This window comes from Cygnus atratus, chromosome 1 (genome assembly GCF_013377495.2).
Source record: "Cygnus atratus isolate AKBS03 ecotype Queensland, Australia chromosome 1, CAtr_DNAZoo_HiC_assembly, whole genome shotgun sequence".
In the NCBI taxonomy this organism is placed as follows: domain Eukaryota; kingdom Metazoa; phylum Chordata; class Aves; order Anseriformes; family Anatidae; genus Cygnus; species Cygnus atratus.
Genome location: NC_066362.1, coordinates 97,945,058 through 97,972,596, shown reverse-complemented (window position 1 = coordinate 97,972,596; position 27,539 = coordinate 97,945,058). Strand labels below are relative to the sequence as shown.

General features: G+C 43.4%; 1 protein-coding gene across 4 annotated transcripts; it reads left to right on the top strand.

The window, feature by feature from the left end:
• The first annotated feature begins 6,236 nt into the window (after positions 1 to 6,236).
• Positions 6,237 to 26,444, top strand: CD58 (CD58 molecule). Of its 4 annotated transcripts, XM_035540341.2 has the most exons (10): positions 6,238 to 6,387; positions 14,419 to 14,721; positions 15,395 to 15,649; positions 17,149 to 17,250; positions 18,092 to 18,139; positions 20,183 to 20,239; positions 20,895 to 20,942; positions 21,277 to 21,312; positions 21,483 to 21,554; positions 25,549 to 26,444. In XM_035540341.2, exons 1-9 carry the CDS (start codon positions 6,330 to 6,332, stop codon positions 21,518 to 21,520), a joined length of 945 nt encoding a protein of 314 aa, XP_035396234.1. In that variant the 5' UTR covers positions 6,238 to 6,329; the 3' UTR covers positions 21,521 to 21,554; positions 25,549 to 26,444. The 4 variants fall into 4 exon arrangements, with proteins under 4 accessions (XP_035396238.1, XP_035396234.1, XP_035396236.1 ...); XM_035540343.2 differs by lacking the exon at positions 20,183 to 20,239; XM_035540342.2 differs by lacking the exon at positions 21,483 to 21,554.
• The last annotated feature ends 1,095 nt before the right edge of the window (positions 26,445 to 27,539 follow it).

Here is a 27,539-nt window from a genome sequence, read left to right as displayed (position 1 = left end):
TTTTCCTATTGCATTGATGTCTCTTTCCAGTTGTCCTGGTTTTGGGTAGGACAGAGTTGATTTTCCTCCTAGGAGCTGGTCTGGTGCTGTGTTTTGGATTGAGGATGAGAATAATATTGATAACACACTGATGGTTTAATTGCCGCAGAGCAGTGCTTACACTAAGCCACAGATTTTTCAGCTTCTCACACCACCCTGCTAGTGAGAAGGCTGGGGGTGCAGCAGGAGCTGGGAGGGGACAGAACCGGGACAGCTGACCCCAACTGGCCAAAGAGATATTCCATAATGTATTATGCCATGGTGAGCAATTAATACAGGGTGGCTGGCCTTGGGGCGGGCCTGGCGGCTACCCTAGCCTCTCCTCCAGCACAGAGGAAGCAACAGAGGGAACAGGCATCAGAGCTGGTGCAGCCCTGCATGGGGACAGCAGACAGAAGGGCCTAAAGCTCCTGGATGTTGAAGTTAAACCCCAGCAGGCAGCTGAGCACTACACAGCTGCTCACTCACTCAACCCAGGTGGGATGGGGGACAGAATCAGAGAGGTAAAAATGTAAGAATTCATGGACTGAGATAAAGACATTTTATTAGGTAAAGGAAAAGCCATTCATGGAAGCAAAGTAAAACAAGGAATTCATTCACTACTTCCCATGGGCACTACTTCCCAGGTGGTCAGCCACTTCCAGGAAAGCAGGGCTCATCATGTGTAATGGTTTCTTGGGAAGACAAACATCAACACTCAGTGCTTCCCCCCTCAGTTCCTCCTTCTTTACCCCAGCTTTTATTGCTGAGCATGATGACGTATGGTATGGAATATCTCTTTGGTCAGTCTGGGTTGGCTGTCCTGGCTGTGTCCCCTCCCAGCTTCTTAGGCACCCCAGCCTCCTCGTTGGCAAGGCAGCATGAGAAGTAGAAAAGTCCTTTGCTCTGTGTAAGCACTGCTCTGCAAAAACTAAAAACTTTGTGATAACAAACCAATGAAGTGCCTGTACACCAATGCACGTAGCATGGGGAATAAGCAAGAGGAGTTAGAAATTCGTGTTCAGTTGGGAGACTATGATCTAGTGGCAATTACAGAGACATGGTGGGACAGCTCACATGACTGGAATGTGGTCATGGATGGGTATGTCCTGCTCAGGAAAGACAGGCCAGCAAGGTGAGGTGGTAGAGTTGCTCTTTACGTGAAACAGCATCTACATTGTTTTGAGTACTGTCCAGGGGCGGATGAGGAGCGAGTTGAGTGTCTGTGGGTGAGAATTTAGGGGCAGGCTGGCATACTGTTGTGGGTGTCTATTACAGGCCACCAGATCAGGATGAGGAAGTTGATGACGCCTTCTACAGGCAGCTGATAGCAGCCTCATGAACACAGGCCCTGGTTATTGTTGGGGATTTTAACTACCCTGACATTTGCTGGAAGGCCTACTCAGCCACCCATCCACAGTCCAGGAGGTTCCTTCAGTGTATCAATGATAACTTCCTGATGCAAATGGTGGACGTGCCAACTAGGAGAGGAGTCCTCACTAAAAAGGAGGGGCTGGTTGAAGCGGTGAGGGCTGAGGGCAGCCTTGGTTGCAGCAACCCTGAGATGGTGGAGTTTAGGATCCCATGTGGCAGGAACAGAGTACCGAGCAGAATTGCAACCCTGGACTTCAGCAGAGCCAACTTTGGCCTTTTCAAGCATTTGCCAGGGGAAATCCCATGGGACAAGGTACTTGAAGGAAAAGGGGACCAAGATAGCTGGTTAGCATTCAAGGACTCCTTCTTCCGAGCTCAAGAACAGAGCATCCCAACAGGTAGGAACAGGAACACATTCGTCAGGTACCCACTGCACTGGCCAGGGTGGGGGGAATGGCTGCGGGGCTGGGCTGGGCATCGCTCAGAAGGTGCTGTGCAATGGCATCACTTGTTCCGCATACATCATTATTATTAGTATCATTCTTATTCTTATTCTTTCTTTTCTGTCCTAATAAACTGTTTTTATCTCAACCCACAAGCTTTTACTTTTTTTTTTTTTTTTCCAATTCCCTCCCCCATCCCACTGCAGGGGGGAGGGTGAGCGAATGGCTGTGCGGTGCTTTGCTGATGGCCGGGTTAGATTCCAGAAACAGCTGAAGAAGGTGAAACAACGGTTTGCTTCTGAAAAGAGTAGGGAAAGACAGGCTGAAATGTAACCAATGGTCATACCACTGTGGCAGGCTCAGACTGTACATTTCTTAGAGCAGAGACACTTTCCTCTTCTCCTTTAGGGACTGCATTTCAGATACTACAGGAAATAGAGGGATAATCTCAGTTACACACCAGTATCATAAGCATGTAAATATTTCAAGCATATCTTTGAACAAAAGACTTTACTGCTTGGCTATAAAAAGATGGAGACATATAAGCATACAACACAGTGTGGAACAGGGAGCCTGTCTCTCCACGTTGATGAGATGGCAGTTCCACCTCGCTGGCTGTGCTAGATGTTCAGGTGAGGGCACAGTGTTTCCCAAGTCTCATTGGTGCAAGCTGGGCCTTCTTTCAGAACAGGCAGCTTTGCCCTTGTGTTAAATGGCAAGCAGCAGCAAGAGAAGGTTGTCAGGTTCCCTGTTCAGGCACTATTTATTCTACAGCTGCTTTATTTGAACTACAAAATGAAGAAATTGACTTGGTCTGACCAGAAAGATGATCAAACACCTTTCCAACAGCATCAGGCATTCTTCTTCTACAGTTAGTGTCAATAGAAGCCATTTCCTTACCCCAGTTTGCTCCATCCAAGGGCAGTGGGGAAGAGCAGGTGTTTTAGGCATAAGATCTGTTTTTACTTCCAAGATACTCCTGAGGGAAATTTCTCCATTTCTTGCAGGTAAGTTAGGCAGCCTCAGCTGCTTGGCTTTGAGGTCTGCTGAAGCCTTGACCCATCTGCGTCTTCCCAAGGTGCCTAACAGACACTATCTGACCCTGAAATGCTGGGCTCCATGATCATGCCGGCTTATTGTCAGAGAAGCAGGTTCTCAATGTTTCTTCAAATACACCACTGAATTAGTGTCCATTGGTTGTCAGCCCAACCAAATTTCTGAGATTTAGTGTTGCAACTCAAAGCCCACTCTTTGTCCTTCTGACCCTGATGCAGTCAGGTAGATTCTCACGCTGTAAAACACAAGCTAACTTTAGACTGCAATGGGCCCACTCCTTTACCCCTACACCCAGAAATTCCACTGATCTGATTCATTACTTAATGAAGAAAAAAAGAAATAAGCTTGTGAAATCATACCTGCAAGCAGTGCCATTTCCATGCAAGCTTCCAGAGCAACAGCATAAGAGTGAAAATGACACATTCCTTAGAGTAGAACCAAAATGAAGCACCTAAAGAAAATCTGTGAACACTTCTTCTTTTTTTTTTATTATTATTTTTTAATTTAAAATCAGGGTAATAAGCTCTACTCTTTGTGGCAGGATGTAACTGTTACTCTTTGCCAAGCCCTAAGGCAATTTTGAAAAGCCATGTATCATAAAGTAGGGATTGGTTTTACAGCCTTCGAGTAAAGCAAACCTTGCAGTCATGTGCAGATCTGATTTTTTTTTCACTACTACGTGCATTTGCAGAGTTGTTAAACAACATCCTGGCATGCTAAAAAAATACATCTTCATAGAATTGAAAATTCTGTTGCCTTAGCAGCTGTTTTTTTTTTTCTTTCTTTTTTTTTTTTTTCTGTAATCTCAGATTTAGTAATTTCAGGAAACTTTTGATTGTGTCAGCATACTGCAGTGGTCCCTCATGCAAACATAGAAAACCACTCAGTTCCTCTGTGCTTAAAATGCTTTTACCAGTAAAGCTATTTTAGTACAAAGTGTTTATTTTTTTATATATTTTTTTAATTTTGTGAACTTAATTATTCTTAACTACTATTAACTACAGTAATATTAGTTTAGAAAGGTACTGTTGTTACTTCCTATTTTGCTTCCCAGTGACAGTGGTTATAATAGCAGCGGGGACTTCTACACTGTTGGAAAGACTTTCAGTCCACACTAGATTGAAGCATGTTGTGATTCACTTGAGTCAGTCAACAAACAAATGTGATTTTATGTACAAATTCTTTTCATTAAAAATCTGAAAACTGTGCTGTCTGCACATTCAAGCAAATGCTAAAAGTGGAAAATGTCAACTCCCCACCTACAAAGCAACAGCTGGCAGCAACATACAAGCTCTGTGATACCCCCAGCTGCCAAGAGGAAATCTGATCATGGGAAAATTCACTTCGTTTTGAGAGCTATTACTTGGTAAAGGAAACAATGCAGCCTGGGTAGTAGAATGTGACCACAGGGGAAACCAAGTGGGATGTAAGCAAATGATGAGTATTTAAAACCAGTTACTGTAGTCTCTGCATTCGAGGGAGGGAATGAAATACTCACATTGCTTAACTCATGGTAGTATGCTACGGCTGGATCCACTCCACAGCTGGAATATGTGGTATCACAACTCCTGTATTTTCTGTCCTTTGTCCCTGGGGCAGACACCATAGCTCCAGGATAAAGCACCCAGACTCCTCCTGTGCACTGTTCCCCAGTGTGACAGAGGAACCAGGCTGAGTTAGCCCAGCAAGAAGTGATTCAAACACCTGACTTTCAGAAGAGTGTCCTGACTATGACAGAATAGGAGAAAGATGTTGAAGATGGACTTGGCAAGTGCGGGAGGGAAAGCATGGATGAGTCAGACTGGATTCTCAGGAAAGGAGAAAAAAATGAGTCTTCAATGAGTGCTTTATAGACCTTCTACCTAGCATGACTACATAGGCATGCACAAGAAGGGAGGAGACTGCATCCTTGCCATGTATCCCTGTTGTCTCCCCAAACTGGATGAGCCTAATGGAGGGTCCCAGCCACTGGGCTGAAGTTTCTCTCTCACTTTCTCTGTGCCATGAAGCCCTAATTGCTCTCTACAAAGTGGAGTGTCTTCAGCAGGAAGAAGTCAGCCCTGCTTTCAGTGTGTGTGGGTGACCTCCTGTGGCTCCTTCCAGACTAAAATTATCTAAGTAAAAGTGTCTGTTCCCCCTTCAGATTTCTCTCTCCTAGCCCAGAAGATCTCAAAAACCTACAGGAATGCTATAGTGCAAGGTGGGAGGCAGCATCCTCCCAGGCAATAAGGTTTCACCCAAAGTCTCTGCCATTTTGGGAGGACATTTTACGTGACAGGAAGGGTAGTCAGCAGCAGGGAGCTGCTTGGTGACCAGTAAACTGCAGGAAGATGGCCATATGAGATTTCTGGTGTAAACACTGCAACTTGGAGCCTTTACAGTGTAGGGAGCTGCTTTTTGACCCTTGACAGAGGTTGAGAATAGGAGCAAGGATTGAGGGACAGAAAGAGCAGTCAGTGGGTTCCTGTCCCTGAGCAAAAGTAACTTCTGGAGTGGGTCCGACTCCGCCTGGAGCCACTTCCGTGCCATGCAGATAAGCATGTTGGTACAAGCTATCTACAGAGAGGAGCTCAATGTTATTCTGTTATTTTGTAAGGACTGAGACAGCATTGCTCAGCCCAGCCTGCTGTGTCACTCTGGCTCATGCTACAGCCACAGTGATAAGGTAAGGGAGCTCGCAGAAAATCTTAAAATTCCTGGAAACTGAGCATGCCTTGAGGCTGCAAAAAGTGTGGTTGGACCAGCCAGCTGCTGGGTTTTCCTCAGCCAAGGTAATTCACTGTAAGTGTGAGAGCAGCAGGGAGGCTAACATATGCACTCCGACAGCAGCTCACAGCTGTGGGAAGAGAGCTGGAGCATGGATGCTGCTGGAGCAACAATTTTCTGTGCCGATGCTTACTTAGGTTTCCCAAACTGTTGTGGTATTTTCCCTTTCTTCCTTACTAACACGTTGTAGCGTGAAAGGCCAGCCACATATGAAGGGGAATGTTAAGTTTGTTTGAGTTTTCTGAATGGGCTTTTGAGCAGCTGCCAGCCAAGGAAACCCCTAGGAGTCCAAGCTGGTTTCTCTTTTACTTTTGGCTTTCCCTCAGCTCAGGAGCAAGGGCCACCTCTGGTCACCCCCCTGGGGCAGCGCTAAGGTGACGGCGTGCAGCCTGGAGCCTCACCGGGGCTCGGATTTTAGGGCAGTGGGCTTCAGCTTGAGCCCACTGACCCCAAACCGTGACCACAGCGTCTCCTCGCCCCCAAGCCGTCCGGGGACATCCCCCCCCCCCCCATTTTCTGGGGGCAGGCGTTTCCCCACGGGCAGCCGCTACCCAGCGGCCCAGCGGGGAAGGGCAGTGCCGCCGGGGCGTGCCGGGAGGCGGGCGGCCCGGGCGGACGGTGGCGCCCGCGACTTCCGTTTTCTCTCCGCCTTTGCTGGGGGGTAGAGCAGCGATGAAGCTGGTGGCCCTGCGGGGGCTGGAGAAGCTGCTGGTCATCGGCTCCTTCTTGGGTGAGTAGTCAGGGAGCGGCCGGGACCCCTCCGGGGGGCCGGGGTGGTGGGAGGCGCGGGGCCGCCCCGTTGGCTGCTCCCCTTCCTCACAGCGGTGGGCAAAGCCTGGTCCCCGCCCCCCGTCCCCAGGCACCTTACGCCGTCGTTTGTGGGTGTCGGGGTGCCTGGGGGTCTCGGGCTTGTTGTAAACACGGAGGTTACGGTGAGGAAAGGGTGCGAGAGGGCAGAGCCGCCGGCGATGAGTTAATTTCTTCCGAAGCAGGCGTTTCGGGGCGAGCTGCTGGGCTCTGCTGCCGCACTCGTCCCCAGTTCTGCGGTGCTCAGCAGTTCAGAAATATAGGCTCGTTTGTTTAAAGAACAAAAATCCACACACACAGCTATATGTATATATTCTTTTCATCACTGCCTACGAAACTGCTGTGTATTTTGTATTCTGTGTGTTCTTTCTCAAGGAAAAAAAAATCCAATTTCTTCGTCTGTTCCTTTCCATTCCTTTCCATCCATTCCATTTTGTGAAGTAAATTATTAATGCTCACTTCTGGTGAATTACTAAGTGAAAACCTTCTTAGTCCAAATGGCACCTGTGTGCCTGGGGAGCAGGGAACTTGCCTAGAGCTGTGAACGTGAAACTTACAATCAAAACTCATCCATTTGTGAAAGTAAAGGTGGATTTACAAAGTTTCATCAGTGGCAGTAGCTGCTCTTGCTATCTGCGCCAAGCAGCATGGATTGTTCCACTTCTGTTGTTTTTTTATCATTCCCCTAGTCTGTGGCTTTTTGTTGTTGTTGCTCTGGGAGTTTCCTGGATGTGCCTAAAATAGGATGTATTACATCTCCTTTTTAAGAAAAGGGCGTCTAAGCAGTAGGTTGTGTTACTGAGTGTTCAGAACAAGTCCCTGAGATTTCCTCCCATGCTATTCCAGAAGTTCAAGAAGCTTCTGTTGTTTAATTACAACTGCACAATACTGTTCTACAGCCAAGACCTTCAGAGAGCAGGGGACCAGTGGAGAAGCTAAGATGCTGTACACCTGCAGGACTTTCTCTGCATGCAATGGCGGGATTTGAGCCTTAACGCTATTTCCCAAGTTATTCATCTGATCTACAACTATTTTGAAGATAAAATTCTAAATGAGCGTCAGTAATGCATGAGTAATACAATATCTTCTTGTACATTTGTACATCTTTTTTTTTTTTTTCCTTTGTGAAGGTGCATTGGTATCTTACAGAAAGTAAGTTCGCATGCCACAGGTAGTCTGGGCTTCGGGGTCCAGGTGCTGTAGACTTACTGAGCAAATGAGAGTCCAAATTCCCAAACAATGTATAGTTTAAAAGAAGAGGAGGTGTAAAGAAGAGATTATGCTAATTAGGCAATAGGAGAGGGTAAGTGTGGCTGCTAATATAATAATACGCTTCTTTGAGGGAAAAAATCATAGCGAGCTGTTTTTCTTTCCTCTCTATAATTCTGTATTAGTTCATTAGTATAAGAGATTGGGAGTACAAATAGAAACTCTCTGCTGGTGCAGACTAAATTACTTGGCAAGATTTCACACCCTCTTTTTGTTTGCATGATTACGTTATGTTGCCTATGTGTAAATGTTTTTACTGCTGCACGCAGATTTTATAAAGGTAAAACAGCCTGCCATACCCATATGAGAAAATCAAAACTTCAAAAGTCAGACTAGTGTGCCCAAGTGCACGCAGTTAAGTCTTTGGCGTGCAAGTTTTAGTGTAGCCACACTTTGTCTTGGCACACAAGTTTCTGGTCTTGCAAACTGTCGTCAACACCAGTATGCTATTTGTGGCGCCTTTTCCCCCGTCCACCCTCGTCTCCTGGATCCCACCCCTTCCATCCCTCCGCCCAGGTTCAAAGTATTGCGCCTCTAGTTTCATGTCTCCAGATAATCCGGAAGAGGGAAGGCGAAAGGCGCGCAGAACATAATCCTTCCTGAAGGCTTGCTCCTCCATTGTCCGTGGGGAGCCTGTGACGTGCAGCTGGGCTTCGGCATCTTCAGACTCCCTGCTCAACACGTAGGGATTGCTGCTTTTCACAAGTCCCTGCCAGGTTGGGCTTTTGTCTGATAAAGCCACAAATGTGTAATACAATGCTTCAAGAGTAAAGATCACGTTGAGGCCATGAAGGACTTTGAAGGAGAGTGGTTTTGATAGGTCTAAAATCAGTCATTGAAAATTCAAGCCCAAGCTGTGTTCAATTGCGGAATCCCAGAGAGGGCATATAAGGAGGAAAAAAAAGGTGGTAGTAGTGACTGTGGCCCAAACCCTGCACCTTATTGCAGGAACCACAGACAGATCTTTGTACCCTGCCTGTGTGAGGTGGATAAATGGCTCACACACTGGATAAATGCTCTCACACTAGTGGGGACGCTGCGCTGAGCTGCAGACAGCAGCCAAGCCTCTGCTGACTTTAGCAGGGTCAGGACTTCACCCCAAAAGCAGAGGAGATGATGGTGAAGAGCTGGATGAGTGAGCTAGAAGAGTTAGAAGCATTTTATACCTGTCACGAGGCTCTTCTGAAAGCCGGGAAACTCTTTCAGTGCCCTGAGCATCAATTCAGTATTACTGATTTTTCAAAAATTTTAATTAATTTAAAATTATTTTTTAATTAACTTAAATATTATTTAAGCAGCATGATTGTTTTTGAATTCTCTGTTTTGCTGGGTTCCTTTTAATGCTTCATTTTCCAGTCCAACTTCTTTTACACAAATTGAGCTAAGGGGAGACGGCGTGGTTTGCATAAGAGCAGAAGTTACCTTGTACACTGTGGATCGTGGGCTCACAGAAAGATTTATTAGCAATGCTAATTTTTATTTTATTTTTTTACTTCCTCTAAAAGCAACTGACCCCCCAAAAAAGCTTACCTTCAGCGTGGCTTTTTGTTTGTTCCTCCTTAAGGAGTTTGACCAGTTTGTTTTCTTATTGTAGCTTTAAAATTTCTTCCATTTCTTTTTCTACACACACAAATACATGCTCTATGATCATAAAAAATCCGTAACTGCTCAGTATTTTTTTGCTCTGTCTTTCTGTTCCCTGGGAGGAGTCACGAGGTGTTGGGATGAATGGGTGGATAAATCCAAGTTGTTTCCGGAAATTATTTACTTCAGAAGATTGCTAGCACAGGTGTTAAGCAGTTTTAAATAGTAGGAATAGAAAAATATTTTCCAGTCACCTGTGCGAAGCAGGCATCTGGTCTGGTAGTTCCGGTTACCTTCCTCCCGAATAAACAGAGGAAGTTCTGAATTTCTTGCAGAGACCAAAAAGATGCAAAACTTCCCCACCCCTGCTTAAAAGCTCTGGTTAAATCATCGCCTCCGGGGCTGCGGTACTACCTGTGCGTCTGGTAGCCGGAGGCAGCACGGCACGTTACTTCACTTAGCAGAAGTGAAAACTCGTCGTGAGCCAGGACGATGGTGAGAACCGCGAGTAGGCGAGGATTGCTAATAATGCCATGTGTTTCTAGGCCGTTACACCAGGATTTTCCCCTTGCTGTTACATTACCGAGCGTGAGAGGGGTGTGAGCGCAGGCACTGACCACGGCGTTAACCACCGTACCGCATGGCTGCAAGACGCCAGACTGCCTGAAGTGCTGGCGACCTCGTGGATGTTTTTCTCTCGCTGACACCTGCTGTGTTGGCCCTGGTGACAGTGTGTTTAAAGATGCCCATTTAAAGGCATCTCATTAGAGACGGAGTATTTCTATTGATAGGTTTGTTTAGTGCGGAATGAACAGACTTCTGTAGGAATAAGCTAAAGTAATGCTTTGGCAAAAAGAAAAGTTACCACAAAAGTGAGAGTCCACACCTTCACAGAGAGGAATATCCTTTCCAGCTTGGAAATGTAGCCTTGAGGATACTTCTAAAAAAAAAAAAAAAAAAAAGGAAGTTTTAGAAGCATCTCCTTACTTTTGTATCAATAGCCAAAGTTTTAAAGTTGAGGAAAGCTTCCTGCAGGTGCACCATTAGTATCCCTGTTGAGATGTGCACAATACTTGGCTCAGAGCGCCCATTTCAGACCTTTGAAGAAACAGACCCGGGCTGCATGATTTTGGGTTAGTCAGATCCTGTCCTTAATTCAGGGTAAAACTTGAAGTTTTCAGCTGCTTTGCCAGAGATGAGTCAGAGATAGGTAGGGATCTGAAAGTGGTGGAGTCCCCACGCCGTTGCTTGCTCATTCCCCCTCTGTGGTATGGGGCAGAGAACCAGAAGGGCAAAAGCAAGAAAGATGCATGAGATGAGATAAAGACAATTTAGTAAGTGAAGGAAAAAATAAAACAGGGGGAGAAAAGCCCCAAATGATGCAGAGAAAGTGAGAAAGAGAGGTTTGTTGTTGTGCAAGTGCTATTTTGCAATAGTTAAAACATTGGTGTGTGTTATCAACACTCTTCTGGTCCCAAACCTAATATACAGCAACATTTGGGCTGTCGTGAAGAAATTTCTCTCCACGCCAAGCAGACCTAATACGCGAGTGCATGGTAGCAGTGACCACGATGGGGAGGAGGAGGAGTAAGACTGGAGAAATAATGAGAGGACAACGGGAGTGGAAGAGGCATGGGGAGGAAACTGAGGGGGAGCTGAGGGATCTGCGAGGTGCAAGTGGAAGAGGGGAGAGGAACTGAAAAGTATTGCTATTATGAAAATACGTGTATGTATTTTGAAATAAAATGACAAAAGTTGTCAGAGATTATCACCTTCCGCTCAATTCACAAATCTTAAACTGTGAACCTGAACAGCCTGGCCGAGCTGGTGTCTGATGCTGGTGGCACCATTGTTCTGGAAGAGCTGGTATTTTAGCCCTCTGCCTTCCCCATTCCTCCGGTTATTTTGGTGGAAATACCCAGGATTGACTAGTCCTTGGCACCACCAAGCTTTTCACCATCTTGCTTGTCCCTGAGCTCTGCTGGGATCCACCTAGTCCTTCTCTGAGTCATGTGCAGAGGTCTTGATAGCTGCTGCTTATAGAGACCTAAAATACACGTACGTACATTTCAGATAGGTACTTGAGACCAGAAAGATTGTAACGATGGCATTAAAATAATAATTAAACAACAAAAAAAAGAAATTGGCTTATAGCTGTTCTCTGAAATAACTAAGCTTTATAGTTCCGATAAAAGTAGCGAAGAAAATGAAACCAGGTAGACCAATACAATAACGAAGCATTTGTTGCGGATAAATGGGATGTTAAATTCTCCGTATTCCTTCTGAACAGAACATGTTGAGAGGAAGCAGAGAAACACCATTCGTGCTTCTAGGCTTCCGAAAAGAGAGTGAACGAGAAAGTGATGGGCTGCTACTTCTCCCAGCTTGTTTCTGCTCAAGGAGTTAAGTGGAGTGGAGTGGGACATCTGTTCCCATGCTGCATGAAGTAGAGACGAGGGGGATTTAGAAAACATACGATGACTCGTGCTTTCTGTAGAAGCTCTGAGAGCTGTGGTGGAGGCGTTGCGCAGTGCTCTGGTGTGAGGTATGATTTCCTTGTAAAAAGGAAGCTGGCAGGATTGAGTGGTAGGTCGATTTATGTTTTCGCTAGAGCAGGGAAGTAAAGTTGGCTGATCCCTGGTTTTAGCCAGGAGGAGGTGAAGGCCCTCCTGTAAGAATAAGCTTTTCCCTCTCTTGTTCCTGGGAGCCCTGGGTGTCCTTGGGCAGGAGCTCCGGCTCCGTGCTACCCAGCCTTTGTGGAGGGAGAATGTGTCTTCCTTTCGGCTCTGCATTCCTCCAGTTTCATTTCTGGGCTTGAAGGAGAAACATCTTACCCTCCTAACCCCAGCCTGGCTCTTACGGCTAACTGAAAGACAGCAAAGATGTGGAGAGCTGCCATGCATCGGCACCTGGGCTTAGGAAGCTGTGAGTGTTTGGCTGAGCAGTGCTGGCTGTCCTTGCACACGTCCCGCGCCCCCAGCAAACGGCTGCTTTGCCCCCAAAAGAGAGCTGTGTTAGCTTGCTCTTGGCAGCAGCCACTGTGCCTTGGCTCGTGCGTGCTGCAATATTGAGCCACCACAGCTTGATCGTGTCTGTTATCGAGAGGCAGAATTTCCCAGTGGCTAGAGCAGGGACTTCTCCACTTCTTCTCCTTCTCTCTAGGCAGTGAGAGAGGACTTCCTGGGGAAAATGCAATTGTAGAAATCATCTGTATAAAACAAGAGTCTTGAACAAGACTCCAGGCTTCATCAGATCACAACAGTGCTTCCACATCCCACCTTCTTGTGCTCTCCAAACACAAATGTTGGAGCTCTTGGGTTCTCTTTTCTGGAGGTTGATAATTGAGGTGGGTGAATAGAAGTGCTCATACTGGAGCAGTGGGAGCAAGTGGATGTTTATATAGGCCTGAATAGGACAGAAGACAAAGAAAGAGAGGTGGGTTGTGTTAAAAAGGAGCGGAAGTGATACCTGAGCCCTCTTTACTCTGCCTAGTTTTCCAGTTCCCATGCTTGGAAAAGGCCACAGCACAAGTGCAGATAACGAGCAGTATAAACGAATAGCGTGAGAAGAGTACGTTCATGGGTGAATTGCAAACAAAATGGGTGGTCTGTGAGAAGAAAGGCACGGAGAAGACCTGTGTGTGCAGTTCTCTACCCAGGCACATAGAAATATCTTTCCCATTTCTTGCCTTCCACCTCCTGTCTGAGAAAGTCTTTGATTCCCTGGTGTGGCTCCAGGCAGAGGAGCAGGACACATAATACACTGGTAAGCATTGCTTTTCACCAGCTGGAAACCCTTCTTAAGGACTGGCCTGGCTGACCTCCTGGTTTGTTTTTGTTTGGACACGAGATAAGATGAGATAAGATGCGGAGCAAGATGGGCCACAGCTTGCTTTCTGGACTCCTGTGCGGTGAAGGGAAGAGATCTGCTCTTTTGATGTAATAAAGCCGTAGTGTCTGTGTTGATTTATGAGCACTACTAAGTATTCATGCCATGAATCTGAGTCCTTAATTCAAGCGTAGCTTGATCTTACTGTTGACTTGTTTTTATCTATATGGACATACATTTCTGCCATGGCAGTAGTCTTGCGATTTTAAGAGTCACTCAGAGCTACTTGGGAGCATGAGGTGATCGCTGAAGACAAGCGGGGCACAGCGGCAGTGCCCTTCAGAGGGCTCCCTGCCTCCCGTCTCTAATCCTGTCATAGCTAGCAGCTAATCTTAAAGCATCCCTTTTTCACAGCAAAATTTGGTCTCGTCTGTAAGATCAGTAGATGATTTTCACACAGGTAACCTTTTTTTTTTTTTTAATAAAGGTTGGGGAAAATCTCTTATCCCTCGTATCTTTTTTTTCTTTTTGTTCGTTTCTATTGAATGTCTAGACTTTTGCGGCAGACTATGATTGGTTCAAAACTGGTAGTCAGCAGGTGAGATCTCAGCACAGCTCCCGTTCTATGCTTGCGGCTCTGCTAGACTCTCAGAGGTCAGGTTGCCATTTTGCATATGTCGGCTGTGAAATGAGCTGGCTTAAGTGACCTTTTCAAAGGGATTCCGAAGTATCTCCTTGATTTCAGAGCAGGCACTGTGAACGGAGCAGCAATTTTGTGTCAGAAGTGTGCTTTTTACTCTGTGAATATTCAGCTAAATTACGAAGTGTTGGAAAAATTGCAGTTTACATGCTCAGCAGGAGCTTCAGTCTAAGCTTTCTGCAACAAGATGCTGAGATAGATTTCGCTGGCGACAACAATTCTTCATTTTATCTGTTTCACCAGACCATGGGCAGGAGGCTTAATTCAGATGGATAGATGGAAGGTACTAAACGTACAGGAGCTTAGGATAAGGAAGAAGTTTGGGACAATGACTGTACCTGAGATCAGGGTGTGGGATTTGGATCCATTTCTGATGCCTATCATGGTTGTGAAGACAGGCTGGGTTTGGGTAATTCTTAACTAACACATACTTCGCAACATCAGTGATGTGCTTTTAACCTCCGTTTGAATTTATATGATAAATTGAAATGTAACAGTGCATACAGCATTGGTCAAGTAATAGTTTATTAAAAAAACGTTAAAGCAACTTTTTTCTTGTTTTTTTCCCTATAGCACACATCTACTGTGAAGAGGAGGTGTTTGGCATTTCCGGAGAAAATTTTACTTTTCCAGTAAAATCAGACAAAAAAATAAACGAAGCTATTTGGACGAAAAACAAAGATAAAGTGGCTGAATGGGAAGGGCAAGGCGAACCAACGTATTTTAATTCTCTCCAGGATAGAAGCTTGCTTAACAAGGAGAGTGGGAACTTGACTATATTTGGACTGGAGAACAGTGATAATGGAACATACACTTTAGAACTTATTTTTAATGATAGAAAAAGTGATTTCTTAACCTTTAGACTCACTGTGTTAGGTAAGTATGGAAGAAGTGCACAAAGAATTTGCACCGCTTTGTTCCCTTTTAAGAAGGCTAGAAAGGGGAGTGTTTATTTGTCACAGAAGCAAACAAAGAGTGGGGGACTGTTTGTCTCCATTGTTAAGTTGCTGAGACACTTTAAACAAATTTTCAAAGGTGGCATCTAAGTTGTGCCCATCATTGCTCACCTTGGCATGGTGTTCAGAATGTGGGTGGGTGGTACGCTGTGTAGTTTCAGAGAGAAAATCAAGCTCTTTGAGCAAGCTGACCAAGTTACCCTAAGCAGTATACCTCTACTAAAGATGCTTCTGCAGGCATGTTGTATCTTTAAATACTTGTGACATTGTACTATGCAGGTCTGCGCAGATTCACTAGTCGTCTTTGGGAAAGATAATTGACTAGTGTGTATATTAAACCTACTGACAACAAACCATGAGGAGTATCAAACCTAGGCACTGAAGAACCGGGAACAGGGCCGCTTTTAGAAATACATTCCTCTTACACACATGTGCTTCCCCCCCCCCCCCCCCCCCCCCCCCCCCCCCCCCAAAAAAAAAGCATTTTTACCTATGTGCTTTTCTGCTGCTAATATTGCTCCAACCCTTGTCCTGTGCTAAAACTCAAGGCAGTGTACAACCAAAGTAATACAGCATGTTTTCTCTCCTTTCAGCTCCCCCTTCTGAACCTCAGATAGGTTGCAACTTGAGTGATGACAACGTCATGCTAACATGTGCAGCAGATTTCCAGAAGCCTCTGAATTATAGTTGGAAGATCACTGGCATAGCAACCACTTTCTGGGTCCAGGATGTTGTGATCCGTAAAGGGGATGTTGATACTGGGGGAAAAGCTGCATGTTTCATTGAATACTTCGAAACGAAAAAGAGCTCCGAAATCACTTTGAGTCAGTGTTTTCCAACTTATCAAGGTAATGGGTCGGGTTGTATATGCAATTCTAAGAGGCTGAATTGGAAAATAGCATGGATTTTGACTGTAAGATTTCTGTTAACTTCTCAGAAAGTTGAATTGAAAGACTAAAAAGCATCAGAAGCCTTTTGTCTGCTACAAGTGTGTTTAAAGGTTGATGAAAGGTACTATGTTGATAGTTTGATCCCCCAGAAAGAAACTTCTTGTAGGGATCTCAGTAAAATAAAACCTTCAGCTTTGACTTGAAATGAGTGATAGAGGGAGATGCCTGGAGAATAGAATAGAATAGTTCAGTTGGAAGGGACCTACAAAAATCATCTAGTCCAACTGCCTGACCCCTTCAGGGCTAACCAGAAGTTAAAACATATTACAGAGGGCATTGTCCAAATGCCTCTCGAACACTGACAGCCATGGGGCATCAACCACCTCTCCAGGAAGCCTGCTCCAGGGTTTGACCACCCTCATGGGAAAGAAATTTTCCCTAATGTCCAGTCTGACCCTCCCTGGCACAGCGTTGTGCTCTTCCCATGCATCCCATCATCGGTGACAGGAGCAGAGGCCGGCACCTCCTCTGTGCTTCCCCTCCTCGGGGGAGTTGCAGAGAGCTGTGGGGTCACCTCTCAGCCTCCACAGAACTGGCCCTAGAACTGAGGCCTGCGGAACACCACTGATGACCATCTGCAAGCCAAATGTAGTTCCATTTACTACCACCCGAGAGGAGAAAAGTTTTCTGTGCTCTTAAAAGTTCTCTTCTGAACACTCTGGCTTTGTGTAATTAATGCTGGTGACTCTGGCGTTTTTTGTACCGCTTTCCATGCTGTGAAATTAGTCAGTCACTTCGAGTGAGTCAGCAAGCAGCCATTAGACAAAGTTAGTTCTCATCTAGCATGCACATCAGTCAGCAAGCATGATTCTTTTTCTCCTTCACAGACAGATATAGAAAGGAGAAGGGAGAATTTTCCTTCTTTAGCTTATTGCTTTGGGCCAGCCTCAGCTGAGCTTCAGGTCAGCTGGAGGCTTGCATTTTTAACCTGGAATGAGAACGTTTGGCACCATCTTGTTTGTGGGGTGTGTAAGGCAGTTCCTGACCAACAAAATTTTACACTTCTGTGCAAAAGTAATTTTCCTAGTTTTACAATAGGGAATTCTCCCTCCCTCACTGGAGTTGTGTGCTAGAAACCAGTTAGAAACGACAGATTTGCTGAAATTTCATTTGTCTGAGATTTGGCTTGGCTGTTCATAGGCAAAAAAATGGAAGAGCTATCACCTTCCATGTGATGATGTGCCTTCACTGAACTGAGTTAGTTACCATGTGACTCTTCTGGAGCTGGCTTAGGGTTTTGCTAATAACTAACTCTGAAGCATTAATTTCTTGGGCTTACTTTTTAAAAATTAAATAGCTGTAAAATGTACATGGGATATTATTTCTACTGAGATGTGTATCACCTTAAAATGTTGCATTTTAACTAATCAATCATAATTTATTTTGCTTTTTTAAAGGATACGGATATCAAAAAAGAAGCAGACATGGGCTTATTGCTGCTTTACTTGTATGTCCTGGCGTGGTTGGAACTGGGCTACTAATATACCTGTTCAAAAGAAGTATGTATGGCATTTCTTAGTTGAGCTCAACATGCTTTGAGATTATGTTGATAAAAGTTCTGTAGAACATATGAAAGTTTCTGACCATGGGATGTATTGTAATTAGAAACAATGTAGAAACAAGTACAACTTAGACAAAGACTAGTAAATTTGAGGGAGCTAATATACTGAACTTTGCTGCACTCAGATGCTAGGCTTTGTGTACTGGGAAACACTAGTTTGTACTTGCATATTTTTCTCAGACGAGTATGTGGTAGACCAGTATTATGGTAGACTTTTGCTGCACGTGCACATTGCTGACTGATGTTCAGCTCTGTTATTCAGCAGGTCTGGGTCCTTTTCTGCAGAGATGTTTTCTAGCCAGGTAGAGCTAATGAGGTACTTTTCCACGGGGTGATTTCAACAGATGCACAACTACACATTTGCTTTTTGTTGAACATCACGTGTTTTCGGCCAGCATGTTCCTCCAGGTTGTTGAAATCCCTCTCAGTGGCAGCCCTGCCCTCCAGCATATCTCCTGCTCTCCCCAGTTTGATGTCATCTGCAAATTTGCTTAGGCTGCCTTCTGTGCCCTTGTCCATGTTGTTGATGTTAAACAATATTATGCTTGATATCAACCCATGGGGGATGTCACTCATACCTGCCATCAGTTAGACTTGAAACAGTTCAACTGTTTTTCCCTTGAAACAACAAAGGTTTGACCACACTTCTCTTGACAATTCTAGAAAATAAACTTACTGTGCCTCATTTTGGGGGATGGAGGCTGTCAGCTAGTGGTCCAAAAGCACAAAACTTTAATTCCGTGTGATATCTCCAGATATTTTCCTTTTTTTTGGTGCAGAAAAAGCTAAATCTGGAACAGGAGGAGCTGATCAGAGGAATACTCCAGGTAAGAGAGCTGGACTGTCACAAATGTTTGGAAATCAGACTACAGCTTTAATTTAGTCCCAACTTGTCATTTTTTTTGGTAGCAGTATAGTCTTTCATTTGACAGATAAAGAATTAAGTTTTCATATAGGCCTTAGCTGTTTTACAGAGTATAGATGTTTTTTACAGGCCATCAATACACATTTAATATATATATATATATATATATGTATGTATTTTATTATGGGAGATAATCTACTTGAACTCCATAGCGCAGGTAAGAAACCTGTTTCATGTCATTGGCATTAACAGTCCACAAATATTTCTTACTAGAAATACTTTTCTGGTTTAGTGCTGCTTTTTTTTTTTGACTTTTATTTTTCACATCACCTGTTGGTTGTAACAAGGAGTGTGATCTGCTCCTTCCTTTTTTGCCATGTGTATGTTTTTGAGGTGATTTTCAGTGTGAGCACACTCAACCTCAAAGTCTCAGTTGAGGTCCAGTAGCAGATAATCGATTTGCACTTAGTGTATGTGTTAGTGGGCTGGCAGAATTACTGACAGGAAGCAGCCTGAGGGTTGCCTGATCAGCAGCTCTCTCTGGGGATGAATTCTGTTTCTCACAATGGAGACTGGGGACTGGCCTCAGGATGAGGGATGGAAACTTGCACGCTATAAAGCAGTCTTTTTGACTGGTTGATTAGAACTGGTTTGTGTGCTGAAATGAGGATGATTTTTCTTCTGTCTCTTTTAATCTTATCTGCCTGCCCCTTTTATATAAACTTTTTCTTTCAGAAATTTGATTGTTTGTTTGTTGTTTTTTTAACTCAGTATTCATATCAAGTGCTTAGGGCTAGGCGTGAATGTAATACATTGGGAATAAGTGATGTTCCTATGGAAATGTCTTTCTGGCTTGTCTTGGAATTTGGGCCACTAGTCTTTTTTTCTGTGCTTTGAATTTGATTAGGAATGCTGGTATTTCCAGGGGGCAGAAGTTGCTGCTGTGCATTTAGCACGAATGATAATGATGACTGTAAATATAATGATGACTGGTGTTATCACACCAGACTGGCTGGAGTTTGCTGTTAGTTTACCTTGGTTATATCTTGAAAACCCATCTAAGCACTGGCGAAGACACATATGTTGCTAGTCAGTTGTGCAGAACTGCCCGATCCTTGCTTTTGTTGTGCTGAAGGAAAGACTATGGTGCGTGCTTATCTCCTGTGGGCCAAGTTGCAATTGCCTCTTTTTCCTTCTCTAATCCCTTCTAGTTGTTTCAGGAAAAAAAAAATCTGTTAACAGCGCCTTTTGATTCGCTTTTACTCATGTTTTTGCATGCCTGTCTTCTTGTAACAGCCAAGATGAGACAAGGAGAAAGTCGGTGAAGGAGCTTCTCAAATCTTTCCATTAGTTACCAGTCTGCTGTCCATGCCTGATTTCTTTACATGATGCTCTTCTGCAGGAAGTACAGATTCTCAGCGTTGTCTGTATTCCTGTCCAGATCTTCACTACGTGCCTGCTGTCCATTCTAATCCTGCTTTTCATTTTCTACCTTTTTTTCCTTTAATTTACAGCAAGCAATTAGACTGTTCAGTTCCCTGGTTTGTGGGTGTGTGTATTGGGGGTTGGGAAACTCTGTACAGTGATCAGCTAAGGAAGGGGACAACTCCTTCAGTCTGTTCTCGTTTCACAATATGTGTCTTGGTGCCAGGACCACTGTGGTCTGTTCCTATGAACCAGACTAGATCATCAGCCCCTAAGCACCCAAGCAGATCGGGGTGTACAAGGGAAGACTAAAAAAACCTTTGTCACGGAGGTCACCAGACCAAATCTTTCTCAGTGGGGGATTTCTAGCCATCAGCTGTGAGTTCAGTGCCCTTCTGGAGTGTTCTGGAGTAGAATGAACAGTGGTTGCATGTGGGATTCTCAGTCTGGTATCTTACATGAGGCGCTGAAATTAATACAAGGCTGAAGCAGGATGTTTTTTGGGTTGTAAACTACTGTGTCACCTTTGAAGGAATTTTCTGTATGTTTAGTTTAATTTCTTACGTCAATGCTTTTACAGATGAGGAGGAAATAAAAAATGAAGTAAATGGTGGTAGGCCTGGAAATGATAACATAGGTAAGGAGGCAGTGCCATGAAAACAGGGTTTGGGGGTATTTTTTGTTGTTTTTGTTTTTCCCCTAGGCAAGTCAAAGCTTAAAGATCTTGTCAGCAGGATTTAGGATAAATAATTTAATTTTTCTTTTGATATTTTCATATATTTGTTAGAGCTATGGTTCAGACATCTCTGAAGTTCAGAAACTACTACTGGTGGGTTTGAAGAAGATGAAAAAGATTTTAAAAAACGTTCTTTTGCTGGTACACTTAAATGTACTTTAGAATAGCCCACATTTCAATTAGAGTCTGCAAAGAGAAAGTCAGTGTTAGTGTGACAAATCTATGAAGTAAAGAAAGGAAATGTGGATTCTCTTCTCAGTTGTTTGGCTTCTTATGGCAAATCTGTGCAGCTTAATCATTTTAAGTAAACCCACTTCAGAAAGATTTTGTAAAACCGTGAACAGATATATAATCCAGATTATGGTTTAGGAACTGAAGTGATTGCTGGTGGGAAGTTAAAATTAATTGCAAAGCCTTCAATACAGGTTTAACATACGAATCATCTGGAGAATATGCTGTATTTGTTCTATAACTGATGAAACTGTCAGTTTAAAGTAGAGTTGCATATTTTGAAAACTGTCGTGCTTCGTCCACACACATTTCTGTTTACCTGCAGCTGCATCTATGCGACCTCCTGACATTGAGGACGAAGAGACAGAAGCAGGTAAGGATTGTGATGGTGCCTTAAAACAGAGCAACACAAGGGGGGAATTAATTTTACATATGGCCTTTGGCAGTCTAAAACATACTAGCATGTTCTCAGTGCAGAGATTTCCATTCCCCTGTTGGCCTAGACAGACTTGTTGCCTTAGAAACAGTAAGTGTTGGTGGGTGAATCACTAGATGAGAAGTCAAAAAGACCTGGATCCTTGTGTCTGTTAAATAGCACTGAGCAAATACCTTCCCTGGGCTTTAGTTTCCCTCCGTCACATTTCTGGATGTGAAATTATGGGTGGTGTCATGGGTTTCTGAGTGTGTTCTGTGCTTTGCCTTTGCAGCATCTGGAAGGGGACATGAGGACATTGTGGAGCCAGGTATGGAGGAAAGAGGGGATGTGTTTTGCGTTGTCCCTGTGGGGACTGTTGGTCAGGGCTGTTATTGTTGCTGACTGTTAATGGCCCAGGTCTTGGTGGGCTTACTCTTGTTCCATCTTGGGGGAGTGGGGTGAGCTCCGGGATTGTCTGAGCATTGTCTGTCACCCTAGCAAGTGTTGCCGAGGATGTGGAAGATGGAAAATGCTAGCATCTGAGCAGCTGTTCCCCCATCAGTGAATCAGGTATGTGATGGTGAGGCTCACCACGCCTCAGGAGAGCGTGCAGTCTGGTGCAGAGTGCTGGAGTGGCAGTGCTGGGCCAGGCTGTGTATGTCCCCAGTCCCTTTTTGCTCAAGTAGAAAGCAGCGTGAGACTCATGGGGAGGGGTGACAACTTATTGCTTAGGTGTGCAGGTGTGTTTTCTTTTGTCATAAAGAATGCTAAGTGTACTTAACTTGTGTTTTTCTTGTGGGTTGTGCTTGTTTTTAAACCTACAAGGCTGTGGTGGGAAAGCTCTTCAAAGTAAACAGACTAGTGAGCCTGAGAATCTTATACATGGAAAGAGAAAACTGGTTATTACTCTGTATGGGGAAATAGTTGATCAGTGCTACATCTTAGTAGTGAAATTCAGGCAGCAACGATGCAACATTTCTTACAGTTATTTCATATTGCTTGAGTTAGTTAAGTCCTTTAATCAGTTACCAGTTCTGTATGCTATATTTTCAACGGGAGCATAGCAGGCCTCCATTTATACTTCTCCAAAGCTGTTTTGCCCTCTTAGTCTGTTTCCTGTGGTATGTGTGCATACCAAAGCATCTGTCAGGTCACACAGCTGCTTCTTGGAGTACATCAGCATGGGGAACATCAAGACTCATGTTAGTCCTGCTCCAAATCTGAATTTGATGGCTCCCAGGGGATATAGTTGAAGTGCATGTAGCTAGCTTAGAAAGAATTTCAATTGAGTCATATAAGATTTTCAGAAATAAGTAAATATGTAATAAAACTCTCATTGTTGGTCTGTCTGTGAAGCTTACGCTGGTTAAGATGATACTGAGGACCATTTCTGAACTTTCAGTGAGGATGATTAACTTCTGTAGGTTTGAGAGACTCACTGTGATGTCTGACTACAGTAAATGCTTTACTCTGACTCTAGGGAGCTTTGTTTTCTGTGTTGATGGGTGAAAATTGTTCCATGTAGACTATAACTGATAGGATGAGCTGAGCCAATCTAGCAGTTTACTATCACTAGAAGTGGAGGTCTTGCTCCTTGGGCCTGCTGTGATGTTTATCACACGCCTCTGTGGGCCATGTTAGCAGGAAACTGACCCAGCAGAAAAACAAATTGCATTATCTTCTGCTAGATTAACAGGCTAAATCTGATCATAAAGGGATCTGGTAAGCACTGGGCTAGCATACTGGAGGAGATGGGGCACTGGTCAGCGATGGATGCAAAGGGAGGGAGGGAGGGAAGGCAGGAGGTGTGTGGGGGGCTGTTGTAGTGATAGCAGGCCATCAGCATATGCATAAAATAACAGCATTGAATGGTTACTTTCTCACACTATAAAGCTTTGCTGTGCTTTCAGCGTGCTGTAGGACAACCACAGTTTAACTGAGAATAAGCCTGGTGGCAGAGATCATGGACTGTTGTCACAGAGCTTAAGTCATTGACAGTGCTGGTGGTTCTACGCAGAACTAGTTAAAAAGCACTTGACAAATAAAATGTCTCTTAAAAAAAAAAAAGTTTTGGATGCATGTGAAATTAGGTAAGCTATAGCAAACTGGGTGAGGGGAAAAAAGGAGTGGATGGAAAAAATTGTTTTGAAACTTGTGAAATTAAAGGTTTTGTTTTCAAATTTATTAGCTGGGACACCAGAAACTGTTGGTTTTGAAATTTTAGATCTGACTTACATGTTTAAAAAGTGTTTTGAAAGCTTTTATGAAATGCATACTATATGCCGGTGTGAATTGAAGCATTTTTGTTTGGAAATAAGTTAAATTTGCAGATTGACTGAAAATAATTTTCATTTCCTCAAGAGAAAAGGAAGAACGTTGTTTTGTCTGTCATACAGCCCTTGGTTAAGAGTTGCAGATGTGGGTGTTTCATACTGGCTTCTTCTTTTTGAGATGTAGAACAGTGTTCTCCAAACCTTTTTGATTATGCATCCTACCAGTAAAATAATTTGAGCATGTGCCCTCAATATATGCATATTTATTTATAGATTATATACATGTACTACTTTAATAATAAATTATGCACATTATAAAACAAGCACAAAAATCGAAGATAAAAAGGGATTAGATGATAATAAAATTTATTCATTAGTGGTACAAAAATATTTTCTTTCTACGTCAGTGGTTTGTGTTGCACCCTCTAGGTGCACCCTACTTTGGAGATCACTGATGTAGGTACTCAATATAAAAATTCTCAAAATGTACAGGAGTGTGGAAGTTAGTGGCACCCAAGTGCTGCATTTTTCTGTTCTGCCAATTTTGATTATTCTGTTAAATTACAAGCCAAGCAGTTATATTCAAATATTTGCTGAAGAATTTGTTGAAAAGGGCAAAAATCTCAGAAGGTGCAGAAACATGGATGGGTGCAAGGATGGGAGTGAGATAGGAATGAGGATAAGAAAATTGATTCTGTGATGCAGAAGAAATTGTCAAGGAAACAGGCATGAAACAAGGAAGCAGACTTGAAACAGGGCTGATTAACTGGAGAGGAAGCTGTGCTATCTTGGAATAAGTCAGTTGGATCGTGTGAGTTGCCAGTGAAGAAATACTGAAGACCAAATGAGGTAGTCAGTGTATAATACCAGGGCTACGTTATGTGCTGCTTTGAAAGGGCACCTACTTCTCTATGCTGTGCTTCTAGGTCATGCTTAGACTTCTCATCTGATGTAATAGTTTTGTTATGTCATGTTGTGTCTGTGTCGCACAACTGAGGAAGACATCAGAAGTAGCTGTACTGTTTTCGGTGTTGTTTGCAAGCTGTGTGACACATTTTACATGTTGTTTGGGGAGTGTGAAGCATGTTGCTTATCAGCACGGCTATAAAATGAGAAGAGAACAGTAATCTCGTTCAGGCCTCCTCACTGCACAGATACAAGCAAATAGCAGCGCCCCCTCCGCCCCAAAAACAAACAAAAAAGTGGCTCTTCTATCACTCTCCTTAGTTTCGTAATCAAGCTGGTGTAAGTCAGCTGCAGGTAAGGCAGTAACCCTGCTTGGACTTTAAGGATACAAGCCATAAAAATATTTCAGACCCATCCGGGAGCCCTGTGAGAACCAGACTAGGGATATCTTTCTTCTTATCCTCTATTGAGAGGATTGCCATGTGTCACCATGTGATGCTCTCCTAGACTGCTTCCAGGCATCTTGTCCTAGGTTGAAGTGATGCTGAGCTAAAGACTGCTGGAAGAGAGAGGTAATGCTATGATAACTGGAGCAAAGACTGAGTTGCATAGTGCCTTGGTATGTCCAGGTGATTTCCCTTACACTGTTGCTGTGTGTGCACCATCAGGGAAACACTGGTATAAGAGGACCTTGTGTATGTGTTGTTTAAAATCAGCCTGGTTATAGGTTGATGCCTGTTGCATGCAGTGAGTTAGGCTGGGCATGTAGCCTTGAACTTCCTGGATTGTAACTTCCTGCACTGTAATTTCACTTTGTCTTCAGTTTCCCTGCTTGTCAAATAAGAACTCTATGTTTATTCCTCAGAAAAGCAAAACAAAACAAACAAAAAAACCTCACACCTCCAAAAGCACCTGCCATTACTATGTGGAAAGAGTAGCAGCAGCGTTGCATGGATGTGTTGTGCACAGCTGGTATAAAGATCATAAACCTAAATCTTGGTGTAAAAGTGGTGTCTTAGGGGCATAGTTATCTGATCCAAAGTCAGAGAGTCAGAACAGGCTTGCAGGTTGCAAGCTGCTTAGCAGATGGCTGGCAGTAACTGGTAAATGTTCTTAACTTGCTCCAGTTGTAAAGGAGCATCTCTAAGCTTAAACAGATTATTGTGTGTGGTAAGTGGCTAGAGCCTACCAGATAACCATGGGTCAAAAAGCTGCTGTAACTGGATTGTTTAGGATCATGTGGCAATGTCTTAATTCACTGTCACGCTGTATTAGTGTTTTAAACCTGCAGTATTCTTGTATAACTAGTATTCTTGTATAACTAGTACAATTTCTAGAAGAGAAGACATAATAGTTTACCTGTGGATTTTTTTCTTTTGTTCCAGAATCTTACGCCATAAGTAATTGACTTGTGGACCAAACAATGTTTTGACCTAATGGGAGAGAATTCAACAGGGAAAGAGCCACTATCTTTTGAAGGTTTTCCAGAAATACTGAAGTCATCTGCAAAGAAAAGTTTTGAAGGCTAGTGGAGCTGAGGAGAAACTGCCTGGTTTTCTTTCCTCATAATGGATAGCCTCCTTTTCTTCATGCTGCATGAAGATAAACAGCTTGAGTCATGAGCAGCAATATCTACTGTACAGTTCTGTATCAGTTTTTAATGAACAGCACTCTACTAACAAAAAAAATGAACAGCCAAGGATTTTTTTTTATAACTGTTGTGTAGAACCATCAAAGAGCCCAGGCTGGAAGAGACTTTGAAAGATCATCAAGAACAACCTTTTGAAGTTGGCATTCTTTCAGATACTAAAGATTTATCCACATTCAAATATATAGATCAAAAACTAATTAGCTTTCTGTGCAACTACTGGATCAGTATATTTTACAGTCAGAAGAGAGATGGTTCATCCTTCAGAAGCTCCAGATGGATCGAAATTTGAATTTGCTAGTTTGGGTTCCCCAGCAGGAACTCAGTGATCCAGACAAGTATTCTTGAAGAAAATTATCTCATGGAGTCAACGGAAGACTGGCAAGCTGTGATCATTTCCAGTGGTGGTTATCTTTAAGATAGAGCTACAACTCAATTTATTCTTGCATTAGAACAAACCTGCCGCTGTTAGCACTGTTTTGTTTTTTTCGACCTTGAACTTTTGATATTCTTTGCACTTTCAGCTTTCTTTTATGTCTTAACTACTGTTTCACATTATTCCAATAGAATGTCAGTCTATCCATTTCTAAAGAATAGTAACATGCTTTTGTCTCCAGCATGAGCAAACTAAAACTTGAAAACTGAGCTCATATAAATACTGAAGCTCAAAAAGAAACAAAGAGAAAAGAATACCACGTATTAGTGTTTTCAAATCATCAAGCCGTGGAGCATGTTTCATGAATTCTGCATGCTGGATGTGTTTATTGAAGCTTGAAAGCCATTGCAGTTGATTTTGAAATGGGTGCATGTTAATAATCATGAAGGTTTGTCAGTGATAACCAGAGATCAGAAAGTTCTCTTTTGTCTTCCTTATTGGACCGAGCATTTATTGCAAGGCAGGGATCAAATTCTCCTCTGTGTAGTGGTGTAGGAACATCCATGCTGTTAGTAATTAAGTAATTACTCAAGACTTCTAGCTGTCGTTGGCTAGAAGTGGAAGGGATTTCTGGCATATTGCCAAGTTCTGCTATGCTGCCTTGTCTGTGTAATACTCAAGCCAAATAGTTGATCAAATCTCTGTGTCTGCTTTTGGTACCTGCAATCATGTTTAATGAATCAGTCCTGCATGGTGCAATGATAAAGCCTCAGTTTTACAAATAAGGTGGTGAGAAGACTAGCAACAGAAAGGAGCCTATAGCAGTATTAGAAATTATAGGAAAAATTTAAGTTAGATGGGACCTCAGGAGTTCATGTAGTTCAAACTCCTGCTTAAACCTGGGTCAGTACTGAAATGAGACTAAGTTACTCTGCTTCACCTAGTCTGGTCTTGAAAACCTTCAAAGATGGAGACTGCACAGCCTCTCCGTCAACCGCTTTCACTGTCTGACTTTCCATGTTGAAAAACTGTTTCCTTATATCCGGTCTGAATCTCCGTTGTTTCAACTTTTGTTCATTATTTCTCATCTTCCCACCAGGTATTGCTTAAAAAAAAAAAAAAAAAAAAGTCACCATCTACTTGATCATCTTGTAGGTATGGGAAAGCTGCTGTTAGTTACCCCCTAAAGCCTGCTCTTCTGCAGGTGTGAGCTTCTCACAATGCAAATGCTCTAACCCTCTGACCATCTTGGTCGATCTTCACTGAACTTACTCTAGTTTACTGATGTCTGTCTTGTTGAAGGGAACAAAAACTGGATGTGCCACTCCAAATGCAGTCTAGTGAGTGCTGAG

What these genes read in the sequence shown, in the direction of transcription:
- CD58 (XM_035540341.2), top strand. Translation starts at nt 6,330, where the DNA reads ATGAAGCTGGTGGCCCTGCGGGGGCTGGAGAAGCTGCTGGTCATCGGC. An exon ending in GGTCATCGGCTCCTTCTTGG is followed by an intron (nt 6,388 to 14,418) that starts GTGAGTAGTCAG and finishes TTTTCCCTATAG; the next exon opens with CACACATCTACTGTGAAGAG. An exon ending in GCCTGGAAATGATAACATAG is followed by an intron (nt 20,240 to 20,894) that starts GTAAGGAGGCAG and finishes GTTTACCTGCAG; the next exon opens with CTGCATCTATGCGACCTCCT.